We start from the raw sequence: 17,108 nt of genomic DNA on the forward strand, positions 1-17,108 counted from the left end.
TTTACTAATTGAGCTAGCTGAAACTCACAAGGAATGAAATCTTTAGTTACTAGATTAGCTGAATTATTTTTTTAGTAAAAGATTAGCTTATTCATGAATTATATATAGACTTCATGTGAGATGGTATGAAGTCTTGGTGCATTCTTTGAGTTTTATATAGTTAGGATTCTACCTCAACAAAATTTTCATTTTTATCAATGTATTAATTTATTAAATAAGCTAATGGATATAATGCATATATTTATTATTCAGATTAGTGGAATTTATATAATTACTTTTATAAGTTTTATATAAGCAACTATTTTTATTTGGACTAATAATAATAATAATAGATTTAGAATATGACATTCAATGTAAATAAAAAGATTACTAATAGGATAAATACTTTTTTTATATTAATTATTTTAAGTGGTGTATTAATTATTTAACTATAATGAAATTTTGATGTCAATATTCTTAAAAAAATTGATTTGAAATAGGTTATTTTTGCTCAAATTTAGACACTTTTGCAAAAGTTAAAACAAAATCCACACACACACACACACACACACACACACACACAATTAAGAATGTAAAAAAAATTATTAATGGATATTTGTATTCTTATTTATTAAAACGAAATTTGTGCTCTTGAGTAGGCATGAAACATGCTTATTTATATTAGTCACTATATCATATAAATTTCAAATTTATAAATACATATAGTATAATAAAATCACTGTACTATTCTTATTGTCTTTCTATTTTGTCTATAAAATATAACATTGAATATTATAATTTATTTACCACCCATCTAGGCGAGTTGGTACCCGAGTTCTCTTATGACCTGTAGCTCGAGGGTTCTATCCCCCGCACTTACCAAGCAAAAAAAAAAAAAAATGCACTGTGCAAGCAAAATTTCCGAAAGTATTGAATATTCATCATCGCATCCATGCTCAGACCTCCTTGTCGAACTCTTTGGAGTTATCTTAAGAAAGTTTTCTTCTGTCGACTGCATTCACTTCAATGTTGCTTGTTCTTGATCAGCCGCACGAGAACAATCACAATCCCAATTTTCCTCTTCAACCTGTTGCCTTTAAACTCCATGGCTCATGCTTCCTGGCAACCAAAAATGTACTCTACAACTCGCTACTTCTTTAACCTTTCAGAAAACAAGGTTTACCAGCTTAAGATTGTTTTTGAGGGGCCTGCTGTTGATACTTGGTGGGTGGACTCTTCTCAGGGCTACTTGGTAGTTCTGGATGATGTAGCCGAAACTACCATTAATTTTTGATGAATTCTTCCACCTAATGGATAGGTTCTACTTCGTCCTATCTTTGTGGAAGATTTTTATCTCCAAAGTTGTTGGCAAATAATCGTTTACTAGTGATTTCTTGTTCATCAAATGATTCATTAAAAATATTTTTTAACAAAAAAGTTAATGTTGTTGATTAAGTCTTACCTTTAGATTTTAGGTATAAATTATAGAAAAATGTGGAATTTGGGTTGTGTTTTTGGGTGGAAATCAGTTAATGTCACTCTTAAGTTCTATTTATTTTATAGATGATAGATGGTTTTTTTTTTTTTTGATAAGCTGCAATTCATTAATAATTAAAGAAAGGAACAACGTGGAGAATCAATCTTACAGGTAGCCAAAATGGCTGGTGGAAGATTCTCCTTATTAAAAAAACAAGAAACATTGAAATTTAAAGCAAACTTTGCGGTGGAGTGGGCAGCTGAGTTACACGTCCTCTTGACCCAGTTGAAAGAGGAGACTTGGAAATCCTCAGATAAGGCTAAAATATCGGTGACGGCAGCACGGATGGACCAATCTGGGGGGACTCTTTTAGAGGTGAGAGAGTCAAAAACTCCTTTAGCATCGCCTTCAAAGATTATATGGGACCAAGACTCTCTTTTAGCAAGCTTGACAGCCCATAAAAGTGCTTCGGCTTCAGCTTGGATAGGGGACAGGTTCTTTGAAATTCTGGCCCAAGCCTTGATAGGAACCCCGTTGTGATCTCTAGCGAGGACAGCAAGAGAGACTTTGGATGATGAAAGAGCAGCATCAGTGTTGATTTTAATCCAGCCTAGTGGTGGAGGAGCCCAAGAGAGGCCGGGGGAGGGGTCGGGGTTTGGGACAGAAGGAGCACAAACGTCTAGCACAAGGGAGGCTTCCTTCAGTCTGTGATGGATGAGGGAGATAGATTGTTGTATGTCAGGCATGGAGTACTTGTATGGTGGTCACAATCTTGGAATGACGAAAATATTAAGCCATATTATCATTCTAATTTGGTAATCCACCACCCTTTTGGATTACCCCCAAATCCAAGGCGAGGGACTAAGAGATCGTGTTTAATCATTTCGTATCGTGATTTAGTCAATGTAATTTTTTTGTTCAATTTAGTTGTCTTTGTTATCATTATATATATTTTTTTCTACTAAAATGACTTTGTAGTTATATTTAGTCTATTTCCATATTCTTATCTTTGCCTCCAGCGAATCTGAACGTCTGATTTCAAGTAGATTTTGTAATCAATAGATTCCACAACAACCCATTACCAATCAAATAACTCCTATTGGAAAAATTACCCTTTTAACTCCTAAACGATACTTGTTACACTTATTCTCTTGAACTACAAGAATACACTTTTTTTTTTTTTGAGAAGGAATTACAAGAATACATGACTACTCCCTAAACTAATAGACGTATAACACTTAAAGCACTCACAGCAGTTGTGCTAAAAAGTTGTATTAGTATATTTTAGCTCCTCACACACAAAAAAAGCAAGCTCCAACAGTGGAGCTATACTTATTTTTTTTAGCTGAAAATTTTTTTTTATTCTGCCAGTGATTAAAATAATACACTTGCTCCTTTTTTTTCATTCTTTCACACTGTGCCTCTCTCTCTCTCTCTCTCTCTCAAGCTCATCTCTCTCAAGCTCACTCTCTCAACTCCGGTCACCGACCCACGAAGCTAGACTCATCCTCATTCACGACATCACCAAAGCTCCCTCGTTCACCACCGCTAATCAACCTCAGACCCACGCCGCCATCCGCCTCAAACCCACGCTGCTGATCGCCTCAGACCCATGCCACCAGTCATAAGCTATCATTGCCGCCCATCTCTCTATTCTCTTTATTGTGATTGAGTGTTTCTTTTTTTTTTTTTTTTTAATGTATTTTCATATGGGTTTGGTGGCTGTGGTGGTGGTGGTGGTGGTGGTTGATTTTGGCTATGGTAGTGGTGGTGGATGATTTTGACAGTGGGTTTGTGGATTTTGGTTGTGATGGTGGTGGATGATTTTGGCTTTGGCTGTGGGTTTGTGGATTTTGGCTATGAGTTTTTTGGTTTATGGTTGTGGTTGTGGTTGTGGCAGTGGCAGTGGGTTGTGGTTGTGGTTGTCATGACTGGTGGTTTGTGGTGACTAGTGGCAATGAGGTTGTGATTGTGATTGTGGTTTTACATATATATATATATATTGTGTTGTGGTTGCCAAAGTAGAGTGATGGTTGTGGCCGGTGGTGATGGTGGTGGTGGTGGTGGGGCTGGTTGTGGTGGTGGCTGATGGTAGAGGTGGTTGTGGTTGGTGCTGTGAATGTTTTTTAGATAGTGTGATATATTATTTTATTGCAGTGGTTATATTATTTTATTGTGATATTTATATTATTTTATTGTATTGAAAGTTAAAATAGATCCGCTGCTACAACGTGTGTATATGTAAAATAGATAAAGTAACTTTTATTGGTGCTAAATAGCTAAAATTATAGATCTATTGTTGTGGATGCTCTATCCTACCATCTATTTGACAGTTAAGTTAGAAAAACAAGTCACATGCTACTCATGGGACTTTTTCATACAACTTAACTGTCAAATAGACAATAAGATGCAAAGTTTTACACATGCACTATCAGGAATCCCTCCTTGTGATTACCTGACGTGTATAGGACATGGGAAAGAGAGATTGCACTTGTTTAGGGAAATAATTAAGCTCTCAAAAACGTCTACTCTCATTAGCCAAAAAAAAAAAAAGTCTAAAAACATTAAAAAAGAAAGAAAAGAAAAAGCAATTGATGACCGATAATCAATCCCAATATATATATATATATATATGTGTGTGCGCGCGCGTTTAACATATGCGCATAAATGCAAGGCTCCAAATTGGATTAATCGATTACTATAGCTGTCAAGTCAGAGCTACTGTCAGGAAAATTGGTCCTTTCATTGTATCAGGTCAAAAGAGTCAATAATGGAAAAAAAATATCCTTCAAGACGGCACGGCTAAATCTGAAGGTGAAGAATCAAACAAAATGGATGTTTGTGGGCACGATAAATGGGTAATCATACACTAGATTAGCTCAATTAAAAGAAAAGGCCGAATCAAAAGGAGGGTAAAGCATTTGTGTCGCAAGTCCCAACTACTAATATAGCACAAACTCAAACCAAGGGCAGCAGCTTTGGCTGGTTGTGAAGCACTGGCTCTCTTTTACATTCTCTCTTCCCTCTGGATTACCAAAGATATACAAATAAATAGAAACAATAAAAGGACAAGCCACCATCTCTGTGCATGAACCGATACAACTTCTATACAAGCTTTATCCAATTTGCACTTCATATTTACAAGCTAATAGTACAACAAGTTCATACAGTCAAGCATACAAGTTTATAAAACCTCGTGGTAACCAGTCCCAGTGGAAAAGCTTGCAGAAAGATTTGGTCATCGAAGTCCAAAAAAGGGGATTATAATTTCTTAAATTGTCAGTGTTTAACCATTGCAGCAGGTTTTGTGGTGTGGAAAATTTGTTGATTTTCTTCACCACCCGAGAACCATCAGTATTTTGTACTTCAGAAAATAGTCAGATATAACCATAGCAGTGAGAGATCAAGTCAGCTTTTTTGTGATAATCTGACGAGCATTCAAATTTGCCGCATCTACTTTTGAGGAAAAATATGAGGAGCAGAAAATTTAGGAAGCCCGGAGACAAAACTTGGTAAACATGTAGTCTATTCTCATCTGCATAGCATAACCAAAATAAGAGAACAAATCTTAGATATTTAATGCAAAAACACAGCGGCAAGCTTGCAACAATATTTCAGACATAAAAACTAGGTCACATTAATCAACAATTTTAGCGGGGTTGCCAAATATATTGACATGAAGAAAAAAATGAGAAAGAAAACAACATTCACAACCAATCTGAAAAAGATTCAAAATTCTCAGATTGATTAAACATCCAAAGGACCATGCAGATGACAAAAGAGAAAAATTAAATAAGAAGAAATCATTATGAACCTCATTATGATTACCAAAATAATGTGACTTGCAACCAGATGACATTCCATAAATGCAATAATTAATGACTAAAGTTGATGCAATTCTAACATTGCCATTCAGAAAAAATTTCAATACCGACTTTCCAAAATAGATGCAAATAAAAATATTTTTTCTAAAACAAGGCTCAAAGTATCCTGGACAAAAACTGCTCAACTAGGTAACATTATCAAGTCCTTGCCTCACTTTCTGAACCACAAAAGATTTACCTCCTTGATTGCACAAGTTTAAAACTGCACCCATGAACCACAAAATATTTACCCCTTTGATGGCAAAGGTTTCAAACCACTCCCATTTTAATCCAACAAACCTACATAGTCGCTTTTAGTAAGTTGAGGACAAGGGGGACTGAACCCCGGATCAAGACATACAAGTTTCACCAGAAGGCCATAGGCAACCAACTTATCACTTTTTGATAGTTGAAGACAAAGGGGACTGAACCCCAGATCAAGACCAATAAAAGGTGTTCGGTTGCCACTTGGCAAGAAGACCATGTGCAACCAACTTAGTCACTTAATAAGTTACAAGAAATTGTAATACAATTGAAAATACTTATGTGCCTGTGCAAGTCAGATATAGACTCAAGCATAAATCCATCAGACGCTTTCCACTGAGAAGTGACAAGTACAACTAACATATTTTAATGAAAATAAAGTCAAAATTGTTGAAAATAGGAAACCATGATAGCAGCTTTCCAACGCTAGAAATGAATTAGCAGTTTTGGCTGTTGTGAAACCTAAACGTTTTCAAGGGAACTCCATGTAATAGTCACTCATTCACATCACTTTTTGGAACCTTCAACTTACACAAGCTCTTTAAGGCTGGCATAGGCAGTGTGTAACTTATACATGCACTGTTAAATCACATGGGACAGCTAAAGGTTATTTGAGAGAAGTAAAAAGTGATAACCCCCAATCCCCAAAACAAAGAGGGAAGGGAATGAAAATTCCACTGACACGAGCACCAGCCTAAGCACTATCTTTACCAGTTACAACTCCAGCGTCCAATTCAATGTCACAAATTCTGCCAACACAGATGGAATGATAAAATTCACATAAATGTTGCAAAAGTACACATGCATTTCCATATAGTAGGACCTGCATTCTCCAAATATGAGGTTATCAAACAAACTGATGCACATGTACTGATTCTATAGCTATCCTAGAACTAACTAGCAAACCATTCAACCTAAGTAATTTAATAATATAATTACTTTAACATAGAAAAATATACTCATTTAAATGCAGACAGATCTGCTTAAACTGAACAAGATTACAAGGAAAGTTTACATAACAGTAAGTGACCCGCAAAAGGGAAGAGTTTATTTACAGAGATATGTAGTGACTAGCCGAAAGAAGAGAAGAAGATGAGGTTTGTGCAAAAGAAAAAAACAACTGGTAGTTCAGGTACAGATGTACTTCTGGGTGTAGTGTGAGATCTACTCCCTGTCCCATAATAGGTGTCTTCTATAATAAAAACACACATCTTAAGAAGTATTTGATGCCTTGACAACCCAAGTTTTTGTAGGTTCTCCAAAAATGACCCTTATATTACTGGAACTTTGAACTTTTCATAAATGATCTACATTTCAAAGTGAAAGATATATAGGAAAAGTAAGAATTTTGTATTTATAAATTTTATTTATTTAAAGACATATTTTGTGATGTGAAATTGGGAAGTACAACAATTATTGGGGGATGGAAGGTGTATAAAATTTATTGCTCAGAGAACACATGAAAGAGGAAAAACAATTGAGCCAACTGGATAATTGACACGTTTAAACAGCCTTAAGAAAGTGAGTTGGCCATACAAGAATATGACAAAGATCTAGCATAAGAATTAATTCATATGCATAAACAAAAGAAATAATATTTTACATTATAAGGCTGTAAGGTCTAGCTGAAGTCATCCCCTGAATCTAGAAAACACAAACCTGGCAGGGAAGCAAGTAATCCTATGAGTTCAAACTTCAAACAGAGTGTGAATCTAGAAGTCACAAAGCCGGCATCAGGTAGTAACTCTGTCACAGGAAAACCATAATTCCTATAAATTCCTAACTCAGCCACAGAAATACTGCCACACCCCAGTGTCTAATTTAAGCCAGCATGAAATTAAGTCAAGTATTCTAGCAGAAGTTATGCCAGAAGTGGGTTTGAACATGAATATAAAATCAGTAGAGCATCAATTTTATGCATACCTTAAGAGCTGCCTCTGCAAATATGAGTACGCTTTTAACGTATAAAATAATCAAAGGTAAGGAATTACAACGTTGACTTTTCACCACTCCAATTATATATATTATAAATTACTGCTTATCTTAGAAGTTTAAGGTATTAGGAAATGCTAAATTTAATCATACCATAATATTCTAACATTCCCCCTCACGTGTGGGACTGTGAGCCCAAACTCCTCAATAAATGAGGCTTAATACATGAGATTTTTAACTTTTTAAATGGGAGGTAGAGTACAAACAAGGCTCAAACTCAAGACCACAAGCTCTGATACCATAATAAATTACCACGTGTCCTAAAAGCTTTATTAGGAAATAGCGAATTTAATATAGTAATCTAGAAATATATAAGTAGACCTCTAGATGAGGACAAATATCAAATTTCCTGCTGTCAAGTCCCAGTCCGAGGAATTCAAGCAGCAACTCCAATTGGAACAGGAACAGCACCAGATTCAGAAATTCTCAAGCACTGAGATATGATATACCTTGACCTAATCCAGCACAGATTCCAAGCAGCCATTGCTACAGCTCACATAGGATCTAAAAGATTATATTAGAAGGTTTAAAATATATATATATATAGGGTTTGGAATAGGGCATGTTACAATGATTGCTTAATTAATTTAGTAATAGTTATGAGGAGTTATACATTACTAGTTAGCCTCTAAAGTAGTTTTGACTTCAATAGGCTTTGATACGAGGAAAAGTGTAATATATAATACATTCGAAAGTGTACTTTATTTAAAACTCACAAGTAGAAGAGTTTGAATATGGTATTCCCGAAAACTCCATTCCTTCACTTGTCGGTCCATGCTTTGGTCTAACGCATGCATAGACAAGGAAACGGATGTGGTTTGCCAACAGCCATGTAGCTCACCCAACACTTCCTGGTGTTTCTAATGAAGACGTCTAGGGTTCAATAGACAAGAAAATAGATGTGGTTTTCCAAGAGCCTTGTAGCTCACCCAGCACTTCTTGATGTTTCCATTTTAGACGTCTAGGGTTCAAATCCCCCCTCCCCGATTGTTGCAACTATTAAATTATCAAAAAAAAAGAGGCGAGGAAAGTAACAAAGATATATATATATATATATATATATATATAAACTATTTTCCTCTCTAGCCCACTAGAATTTTCTCTCTCTAACAGATGATATATAGAGAGGACCTTAGCTGTAAGGAATAAATATACAAAAACTGTCTTCTCTTTATTTTCTCTCCAAATTAAGAACCTTAGGAGTAAGAAACAAAATATACTAAAAATTTCCACCCTTTATTATATCTCCAAATCAATAACCCTTTTCCAAGGTTGCACACAACACTACACTCCTTTTCCATAGTTGCATCAAACAAACTCCATCAAAATTTAAAAAATTCATTATTACAGCCATGTGGCTTCACCTATATGTTCTGATTTTAGAGTTGCACCTTGAAGCACTCCTGAACAAAAAGCAATTATATAAAACATTTAGACTACATTATTAATGCATAGGTTAATACCAGCGTGTAGTCCAAATCAACATTTCTCTATTTTCTTCTGATCAATATCCTTGTATCCCTTATTATGCCTTACACTGAGGTTAATATCTCAAAAGACAAAAGCTTAAAAACCTTAAATTACTCTTTTTGCCTCACAAGAGAAGTACTAGACTACTAGTTTCAATAATTTAAAATTTAAGCAGTATAACGTTAATTAATTGTTTATACAAATATACTAAAGCTAAATGCATGTACTATCATAATTATTTTGTTTGAAAATTAATTTGAGTCAGTTTATATATATAAAAGTTATAATTTTTGAGTCAATTAAGCTGTTTCAAGGCTACTGTAATAGAAACATCATGTTCTTTTAATAATTCACCATCATTATTAAACTATCTCAATTTTTTTTTTTTTTTTTTTTTGGGGGAAAGAGAGTGAAAATTGAGTTTTTTTTTTTTTTTTGTTGTGGGGGGGGGGTGGTGTTCAACAAAATAATTTTGTTTCATGGCTACTGCAGTAAGTCATATGGTAAAAAGATAACTTCAACAAGTACCATTGCCACAAAATATGGGGAGGAATGGGGTGGTTGGACTTCGGGTTTAGTTAGGGGGGGTTCTCATGGGTGTAGCCTGTGGAGGTTGGAGCAATTTTCAGCATTTTGTGTCTTTTGATGTTGGGGATGGCCATCATCTTCAGTTTTGGCATGATGTGTGGCATGAGAGTCAATCCTTGAAGGAGTTATATCCTGCTTTGTTTGCTTGCTCTCTTGATCAGAGTGCTTTGGTACATTCAATCCTGGATTTCTAGGTGGAAGGGGATGGTAAGCTCTGGAACGTGAGATTTCATAGAGGTTTTCATGATTGGGAATTGGAGGCAGTTGATTCCTTCTTAGATCTTATATATTCAATATCCCTAGAAGGAACCTGTGACAGGATGTTATGGAAATTAAAAGGTGTGGTGTCTTTACTGTCCACTCTATTATGAGGCTATCCGTGGTGCATCACCAAATTCTTTCCCCTGGAGGAGCATTTGGTATTCTAAGGCCCCTTCGACGGTTTCCTTCGTTGTCTAAAATGTTGCCTGTGGGAAGATCCTAACTTGTGATAATCTTATCAAGCGAGGATTTACCCTAGTTGGGTGGACTTGTATGTGTAGAAGTAATGGAGAGACAGTAGACCATTTGTTGATTCATTGTGAGCTTATGATTTTTATGGAGCTTGGTTTTTAGAATGTTTGGAATCTATTGGGTACTATCAAGGAGGGTGGTTAACCTCTTATCAGGGTGGTGGAATTGGTTTGGAAAGCACTCTTCGGAGATTTGAAATTTGCTCATTTATGTGTAATGTGTCTGTTGTGGAGGGAGATGAATAATCACACTTTTGAGGCTAGAGAAAGATCAAAAAATCAGTTAGAAGATTTGCTAATTCGTACCCTATTTGATTGGTCCCGTGTGTGGGGTCTTACAAATAGTAACACTCTCATAGACTTCATAGATTCATTTTGTTATTGTTCATAAGTTTTGTAATTCTTTTAGGTTACAAAGTGCTCATCATTGTGAGCTTGCGCAACCGTTTTACAAGCACGGCTTTAGATACCTGAACTCCACCCCAATTTGCTTGTAAATTAGGCTTGCATGGGGAGGATTATAAACAGGTAAGGTTCAAATAACACAAATTTGCCAAGACAAAATTCGCAATAACATCGATGATGGACTAGAGTTGTCTAGTTTGATTCCTCAAACAGATCCCTGGTTTTTAATATGAAAATCTGTTCAAATTGCCACAACATTTTAGTTCAGATATCACAAGATATTATATACCCAAACAATGGAGCAATTACAAAGTAATGTTTTCCATAGATGAACCTATGTCATGTGCCCTTGATATGCATTGCAATGTCAGAACTGTGCTCATTAATCATATAATCTCAAAACGACCAAATCTAACCGTCTTACTGCTCCAAAAGGAGCACTATTAGAATATGTCAAAACAACACTATCCCAAAACATGCAACCCTATCCTGAAACCAAAAATCTATTTATGTTTGGGGAATTTTTGGATATTTTCATAGGGTTTTTAGATGTTCTAGATGTCATCCTCACTGATGTAATGAAAAAAAACTACAGGCGTGTACACTCAAATGTATAGGAAAACGACTTGTATGATTACTAGTTGGACCCTATCATGCTAACCACTAACACATTCAACACCCTTCTTAGTTCTTTGAAATGGCCTCAAGAATATTCACAACAATATCTACTGAAGACTTACTTTCAAGCATTAATGTCTTCACAAATGAGGTTCAAGTAGAGGTAAATCAGCATTGGAAAAAGAAGTTGGTGTTAAGTTGGACCACCTTGCACTTACTACTTTTACTTGCACTTAAGTAATCATTGAAATTAAACTAAGAGTAACAAAGCAACTTATGACTGAGAGCACTTTGTCCAACACAACCAAGCAAATTCAAACATGCAGCAATATTTATAAAGAGAGATTAACAGACAGGAAAATTTAAAAATTGTAGTCTTTATCATAGAAATGAAACTCATTATCAACCTCAAACCCCCTTTCACCATAATATCTAGAAATAATGAAGTATCAAGGCATCATATTATAAGTTGCAACAAAGTTAAAAATGTGACTCTAGGCTTACTAAGCTTAGGTAGGCACTTCCCAAATCCAACAACATTAAATTATTGCCTCTAGTTATTGCTTACTGTAATCACTAAAATTTAAGTCAAAATTGCAAGACAAACTACATTTCCAATCCTAAATAAATAATATCGCTGCACCATAAAACTATTCAAACATTGGGGACTAAGTCAAGAAATATTCACCATGAAAACGAAAACCTGCAATCTTAATCATAAAAGAGTAAAGTCAGGTAAAGTATTCAAACCTGATGCTCTTTACATTTCTAGGTCCCCTCAAATCATGACATGCTCAAGAGTACAGATCATATCAGCTATTCCCTTTATTCATGTAGATTTTTATTTGTTACCAATGCAGTAGGTTTTTAAGCATCATAACTTTTTTGGTCTTGAACACAGATATATGTCCTATAGCTTACCAAACCACTACACCAAGTTCAAATGCATGACTCCAATAAGTTTAGACTCTAGACACACTGCAAAGTATTGGATAAAAACAAAATTCAAGAATTAATCTAAATGACAAATCCAGCAATGTAACCCTAAAAGCATTTTAACTCTGCATTAAAACGTTCCCATACACACGCATGCACACAAACACTTGTGTATTTTCTTTAGTAGTTGATGCGCACACAGACCAGTTGATTTTGAACTAACCCATGACCTCACAGTATATAAAGTGGGGGAAATTGGTAAGGCATTTATCAAACAGGCTCGGAGTATATATATATATATATATATTTTAATTAAACAGGCTCTGAGTATTAACCCAACATAAATTACAGAAAACAAGAACATAATATAGAATCCATCCCAAAATATACATTTGAATGACCAGCAATTGTATGCTAAACCTAAAGAGACACATCAAGTCCATCTATAGCAATACAGCGATTATATAGCAATACAGAAATATTTTTATAAGGGGATTAACAAAGAGGAAGAATGTAACAATTGCAGTCTCTATCAGGGAAATGAAGCTCACTATCAACCTCAGAGCCCCTTAAAAAATTAGTTAGATATGCTGCTGGAGAAATCTTTTCAAGCAGTGATTTAAATGTTTATCTCTTATACAGAACACACCAATCAATGTAAGATGAAGTTGTTTTACAACTCATCTGGAATCATCATAAGATTCAGAAATAAAGGTATCTAGGCATCACTTTATAAGTTGTAACGAAATTAAAATGTGACTCTAGGTTTACTAAGCTTAGGAATGCACTTCCCAAATCCAGCTCCCACCATACATTCCAACATATATTTAGATCCAGACAACATAAAACTATTGCCTCAAGTCTTCAAGATGGCTAACTGTAATCATTAAACTTAAGCCTAACTTGCAGTTGCAGGACAAACTACATTTCCAATCCTAAAGAAATAACAGAGCTGCTATCTAAACATATTGGGGGCTTAATTCTAGATATATTCACCATGAAATCAAAAACCTGCAATCTTAGATATAAAAAAGAGTAAAGATAGGTAAAATATTCATACCTGATATTCTTCACATTCCTAGTTCCCCTCAAATCATGACATACCAAAGAGAAGAGTACAAATCAAATCAGCCATTCCCTTTATTCATGTAGAGTTTTATTGGTTACCATTGGAGTAGATTTCTAGGCATCATAATTTATTTTGAACTTGAACACAGATATCTGTACTATAGCTAATTACCAAACCACTATACCAATTTCAAATGCATGACTCCAATTAGTTTAAGACGTTAGCCACAATGCAAAGTATTGGATAAAAAATTAAAAATTGACAAATCTGGCACTCTGAATTAATATGCCATACACAAGTGCACACAAACTCACGTGTGTGTTTTCTTTGGTAGGTTGCACACACAGACCACCAATGAATCTTAAACCCATGACCTCACCATTTACCTTGTTCTTGCAAGGGAGGAAATACTCATTGGCAGCAAGTGTGCGTATAAAAAAAATAAGCCACTGATGATTACAAGCAGTGCCATAACAGTAACCGACTCCAGGGCACTTTTCTGACAGTATATAAAGAGAGGGAAACTAGAAAAGCACCTATCTAACAAGCTCTAAATATTAGCCCACCATAAAGTACAGAAAACAAGTACTTAAAACAAAACCCATGCCAGAATATACATTTGAATGACCAGCAATTGAATGCTAAAAAGACACAGGAACTCCATCTCACAGAAATGCTAAAGATTCCTCAATATGATTGTAATATAATGACTATGGTACATAGTTGCACAAAAAAATAACATCCCTATCATCTACAGATAGGCAAAACTTGACATCGAACTAGAGCTATAAGATAGCAGAGGAAAGCCATCAACCATATATAATTCTTAATAACCTTAGGAAACGGTGCTTGCCAAATGCGATTAAACTAGATAGAAAAGTCAACTGTTACTGAGGCATAAAGTTGGGTATACCTTAATGAATCATGTCCCCGGGACACTGTGATTTGCCACATTCAAAATTGCACCACCTCTTCAAAACTATTCAATTACAGATAGATAGCTTCCCACTCCATTCATCAGCCACACCATAATCAATACTGAGCTCCCTCATAGGAGGGATGTTCTCCATTGCAAACAGCATAAGGTGAGGGAACATCAAGTTATTGTGATCATAAAGCACAAATTGTACCAACACATTTGGAGTTGTACTATGGCTCATATAACAAGCAACATTCCTCATTCTTGATACATCCATGGCAAAATCCAACGGAGGAATTGAGGGATACGACGGACGCACATAATCAGTGAAAATCTGAGATAAATCACCCCATTCTGCCCATCTACTTGAAAAGCGATTCGGATAAACCAGGGTATCACCATTCATAGACAAAATTTGAGCTTGATCCCTCGTCAAAACAACCCCGGCATATTCACATATAAAAGCACCAGCTTGAATCAAATCCAAGGACCTAACTCCCCAACCCGTCTCCCTCGACCTAAATACTTCTAGTCTATTTTTCAACCCTCTTTGAGTAACACGATTTCGGCAGGTTGGAGGGCAACTACAAAAGGGTCCACATTCAAAGACAATGGGCTTCCCTCTCAAGAGATTACCACTATAATCGTAAGCAAACTCTCCACCATTCTTCATAGCACAAAAGCAATCATCAGTACAACCCGAAACGCAATCACACCCGGTACCACTCCCCGTCTGATGAAATGCATACGGTGGAAACACCGTCCTCACTAGATAGTCATAATACATAGGCTCCTGATCAGAGTCAATGTCATTGAATAGCAACACTGGCACATTCTCCTTCTTCATGGAAAAATCAAGGCTAAGATAGCCAGCAGGCCTAGCCTCCAAGGGTCTAGTCCTAAGACTCTCAGCAAACCTCAACATGGCACTACCCATTTCAGTCTGCCCCTCAATCCTCAACAGTTTATACTTGTAAACCCCAAAACCAGACTTTCCTACATCAAACCAACAATCATGAATTCTATATAAACCATCATAAACATACACCTTACTCGTTACGCCGCCCTCGTATTTCATCCCTCTGATAACCCTAACCTCGATCCCGTAATGCATGCTCCTCTCCAATGCCAAGTTCCCACTCTCCAACTTCTGGTGCATACATTGTCTCGAATACTTGTCCTGCCCACCCTGACCTGTGTAGACGATCACATCCCCGGCATCCTCATCGTCCTCATAACCGCCAGAGACGATGATGCTAGTAGCTATGGGCTCACCATTGGAGCTCTGGCTCGCCGGTACATAGTCGATCCCGGCTTGAGCCTGGCCATGTAAGCCGACCACGCACAACTCCATTCGAAAAAAGAAGAGATCGCCAATGTAGACCCCAGGGATTGACCCTACGATTCGCTTGTCTCGGTTGAGCCAGAGCCCGCGGTCGCGCATCACGGAGGCGGCGCGTAGATCGCCACGGACTCGCCGCAGCGTGGGAATTGGACTGAGCTCTTCGCCTGGGGTCGGGCTCGGGTTCGAGTTCTGACTTTGGCTTTGGCTTTGGCTTTGGCTTTGGTGTAAGCTGTGGCTCAGGCTCTGTCGGCGCTTCTCGTCTTCCATCAAGGACAAGATTCGGAGAGAATCGTAGATCATACGCGTCCTACGAACGACGTCGCGGAAGTAACGCTGGTCTTCCATGCCCAGATCCGTGACCCGAACGAGCTCCGACGAGCGTTGGTGGTGGGGCCGCCGCCGCGAAACGGTGAGGGTTGTTGTGGAGACCTGGTTGGTGTTGTTGTTGGAGTTGGTGGTGGTAGTTGTGGCGGTTGGCGTGGTGGCTTCTTGTGGGACCGGGACTATAGCGCGTGAATCGGGGTCCACCAAGACGTCCACGTCACCATACCGCTGCAACCCCTTAGCGAAAGCAGTGCGGAAGAGCTCAGAAATGCGGTAGAATTCGGAGTACACGTTGTCTGATTCATCGGGGGAAGGCTGAGAGGTCGAGAGAGGGGTATTTTCGGTATTTGAAAAAAATAGTTGTTGCTGCTGCTCTTGTTGTTGTTGTTGTTGTTGGTGTTGGAGTTGCAGTAGTAGTTGATGTGGTTGGTGATTCTCAAGTGGTTCATCTAGAGGTTCGAGTTTGGGTTCGATTTTGGGGGTTAGTAGTGTAGGTCTGGTTGTGTTGGTGTTGGACAGAGGTGGGTCTGGGAGGAGATTGAGGTCTTGGAAGGGGATAAGAGAGCCCATTTTGTTGGGAGAGCTGGAGGTTAGGGCATAGAAAGATTGGTAAGTTTTTTTTTGAACTTTCGTTAGGGTTTAGAGGAAAGCTTTGGAGGTATTTTCATGGCGGAATTTGAAATAGCAGAGAGAGAAAGAGACAATTGGCTTTGTAATAAGAAAATGAAAGAGAATATTTTAATTTGAAACTGGAACAAGTTGTTTTGGATTTTGGGGGCATTGGTGTGACAGAAATGCCCCTAGATGTGTTGAGCGAGTGATGGTGTTTAATAACATATGTTTGCAGTAACAAGCTTTTTGAATGAGAGGAGAGGGTGTTCTTTCTTTCTTAGGACTCGGGAAACTTTTTGGCTTTTAACTTAGCTCGCTCACGAATTATACCATGCCATCCAATGTGGATGACCTCAACTACACTTCAATTGGGTCCCATCCCCCTCATCTGTCCCAAAATCCACAATTTTTTTCTTTTTCTATTTTGGGTATTTCCTCTTTGCAGTGAATTTGAAAATTAAATAAAGCACCCATCCCTTTTATATATATATTTTTTAAAAGCCTTCAGATAAACTATTTAAGTATTTATATAGAGTTAACAAAAATGATCTCAGATTTATTTAAAAATAAAAAACCATAAAACTTTTGATGAATGTTTATTTCTTCAATAAACATATGATTAATTGTAATTTAATTATATATACTATTATAAACATCATAGTAATGTTTTTATGAGGATAGGAAATAAAAATTTTCAATTTATTTATTGCTTTTTTATGTAGAAATTTATTTATT

The 17,108-nt window shown here is 36.8% G+C and overlaps 2 protein-coding genes across 3 annotated transcripts; both read right to left on the reverse strand.

The window, feature by feature from the left end:
* Positions 1–1,590: 1,590 nt before the first annotated feature.
* On the reverse strand, positions 1,591–2,202 carry LOC111996524 (uncharacterized). The gene has a single exon (XM_024028511.1). The coding sequence runs from the start codon at positions 2,200–2,202 to the stop codon at positions 1,591–1,593; it is 612 nt and encodes a 203-aa protein (XP_023884279.1).
* A 2,153-nt stretch (positions 2,203–4,355) lies between these two features.
* Positions 4,356–16,663, reverse strand: LOC111996522 (histone-lysine N-methyltransferase family member SUVH9). Of its 2 annotated transcripts, XM_024028509.2 has the most exons (3): positions 14,087–16,663; positions 7,243–7,329; positions 4,356–4,991 (listed from the first exon to the last, which is right to left on the reverse strand). In XM_024028509.2, the coding sequence occupies exon 1, from the start codon at positions 16,329–16,331 to the stop codon at positions 14,157–14,159; it is 2,175 nt and encodes a 724-aa protein (XP_023884277.1). In that variant the 5' UTR covers positions 16,332–16,663; the 3' UTR covers positions 4,356–4,991; positions 7,243–7,329; positions 14,087–14,156. The 2 variants fall into 2 exon arrangements, with proteins under 2 accessions (XP_023884277.1, XP_023884276.1); XM_024028508.2 differs by lacking the exon at positions 7,243–7,329.
* Positions 16,664–17,108: the final 445 nt, after the last annotated feature.

The sequence above is a fragment of the Quercus suber genome, unplaced genomic scaffold (assembly GCF_002906115.3).
Source record: "Quercus suber isolate HL8 unplaced genomic scaffold, Cork oak 2.0 scaffold_548, whole genome shotgun sequence".
NCBI lineage: Eukaryota > Viridiplantae > Streptophyta > Magnoliopsida > Fagales > Fagaceae > Quercus > Quercus suber.

What these genes read in the sequence shown, in the direction of transcription:
- LOC111996524 (XM_024028511.1), bottom strand. Translation starts at nt 2,202, where the DNA reads ATGCCTGACATACAACAATCTATCTCCCTCATCCATCACAGACTGAAG.
- LOC111996522 (XM_024028508.2), bottom strand. Translation starts at nt 16,331, where the DNA reads ATGGGCTCTCTTATCCCCTTCCAAGACCTCAATCTCCTCCCAGACCCA.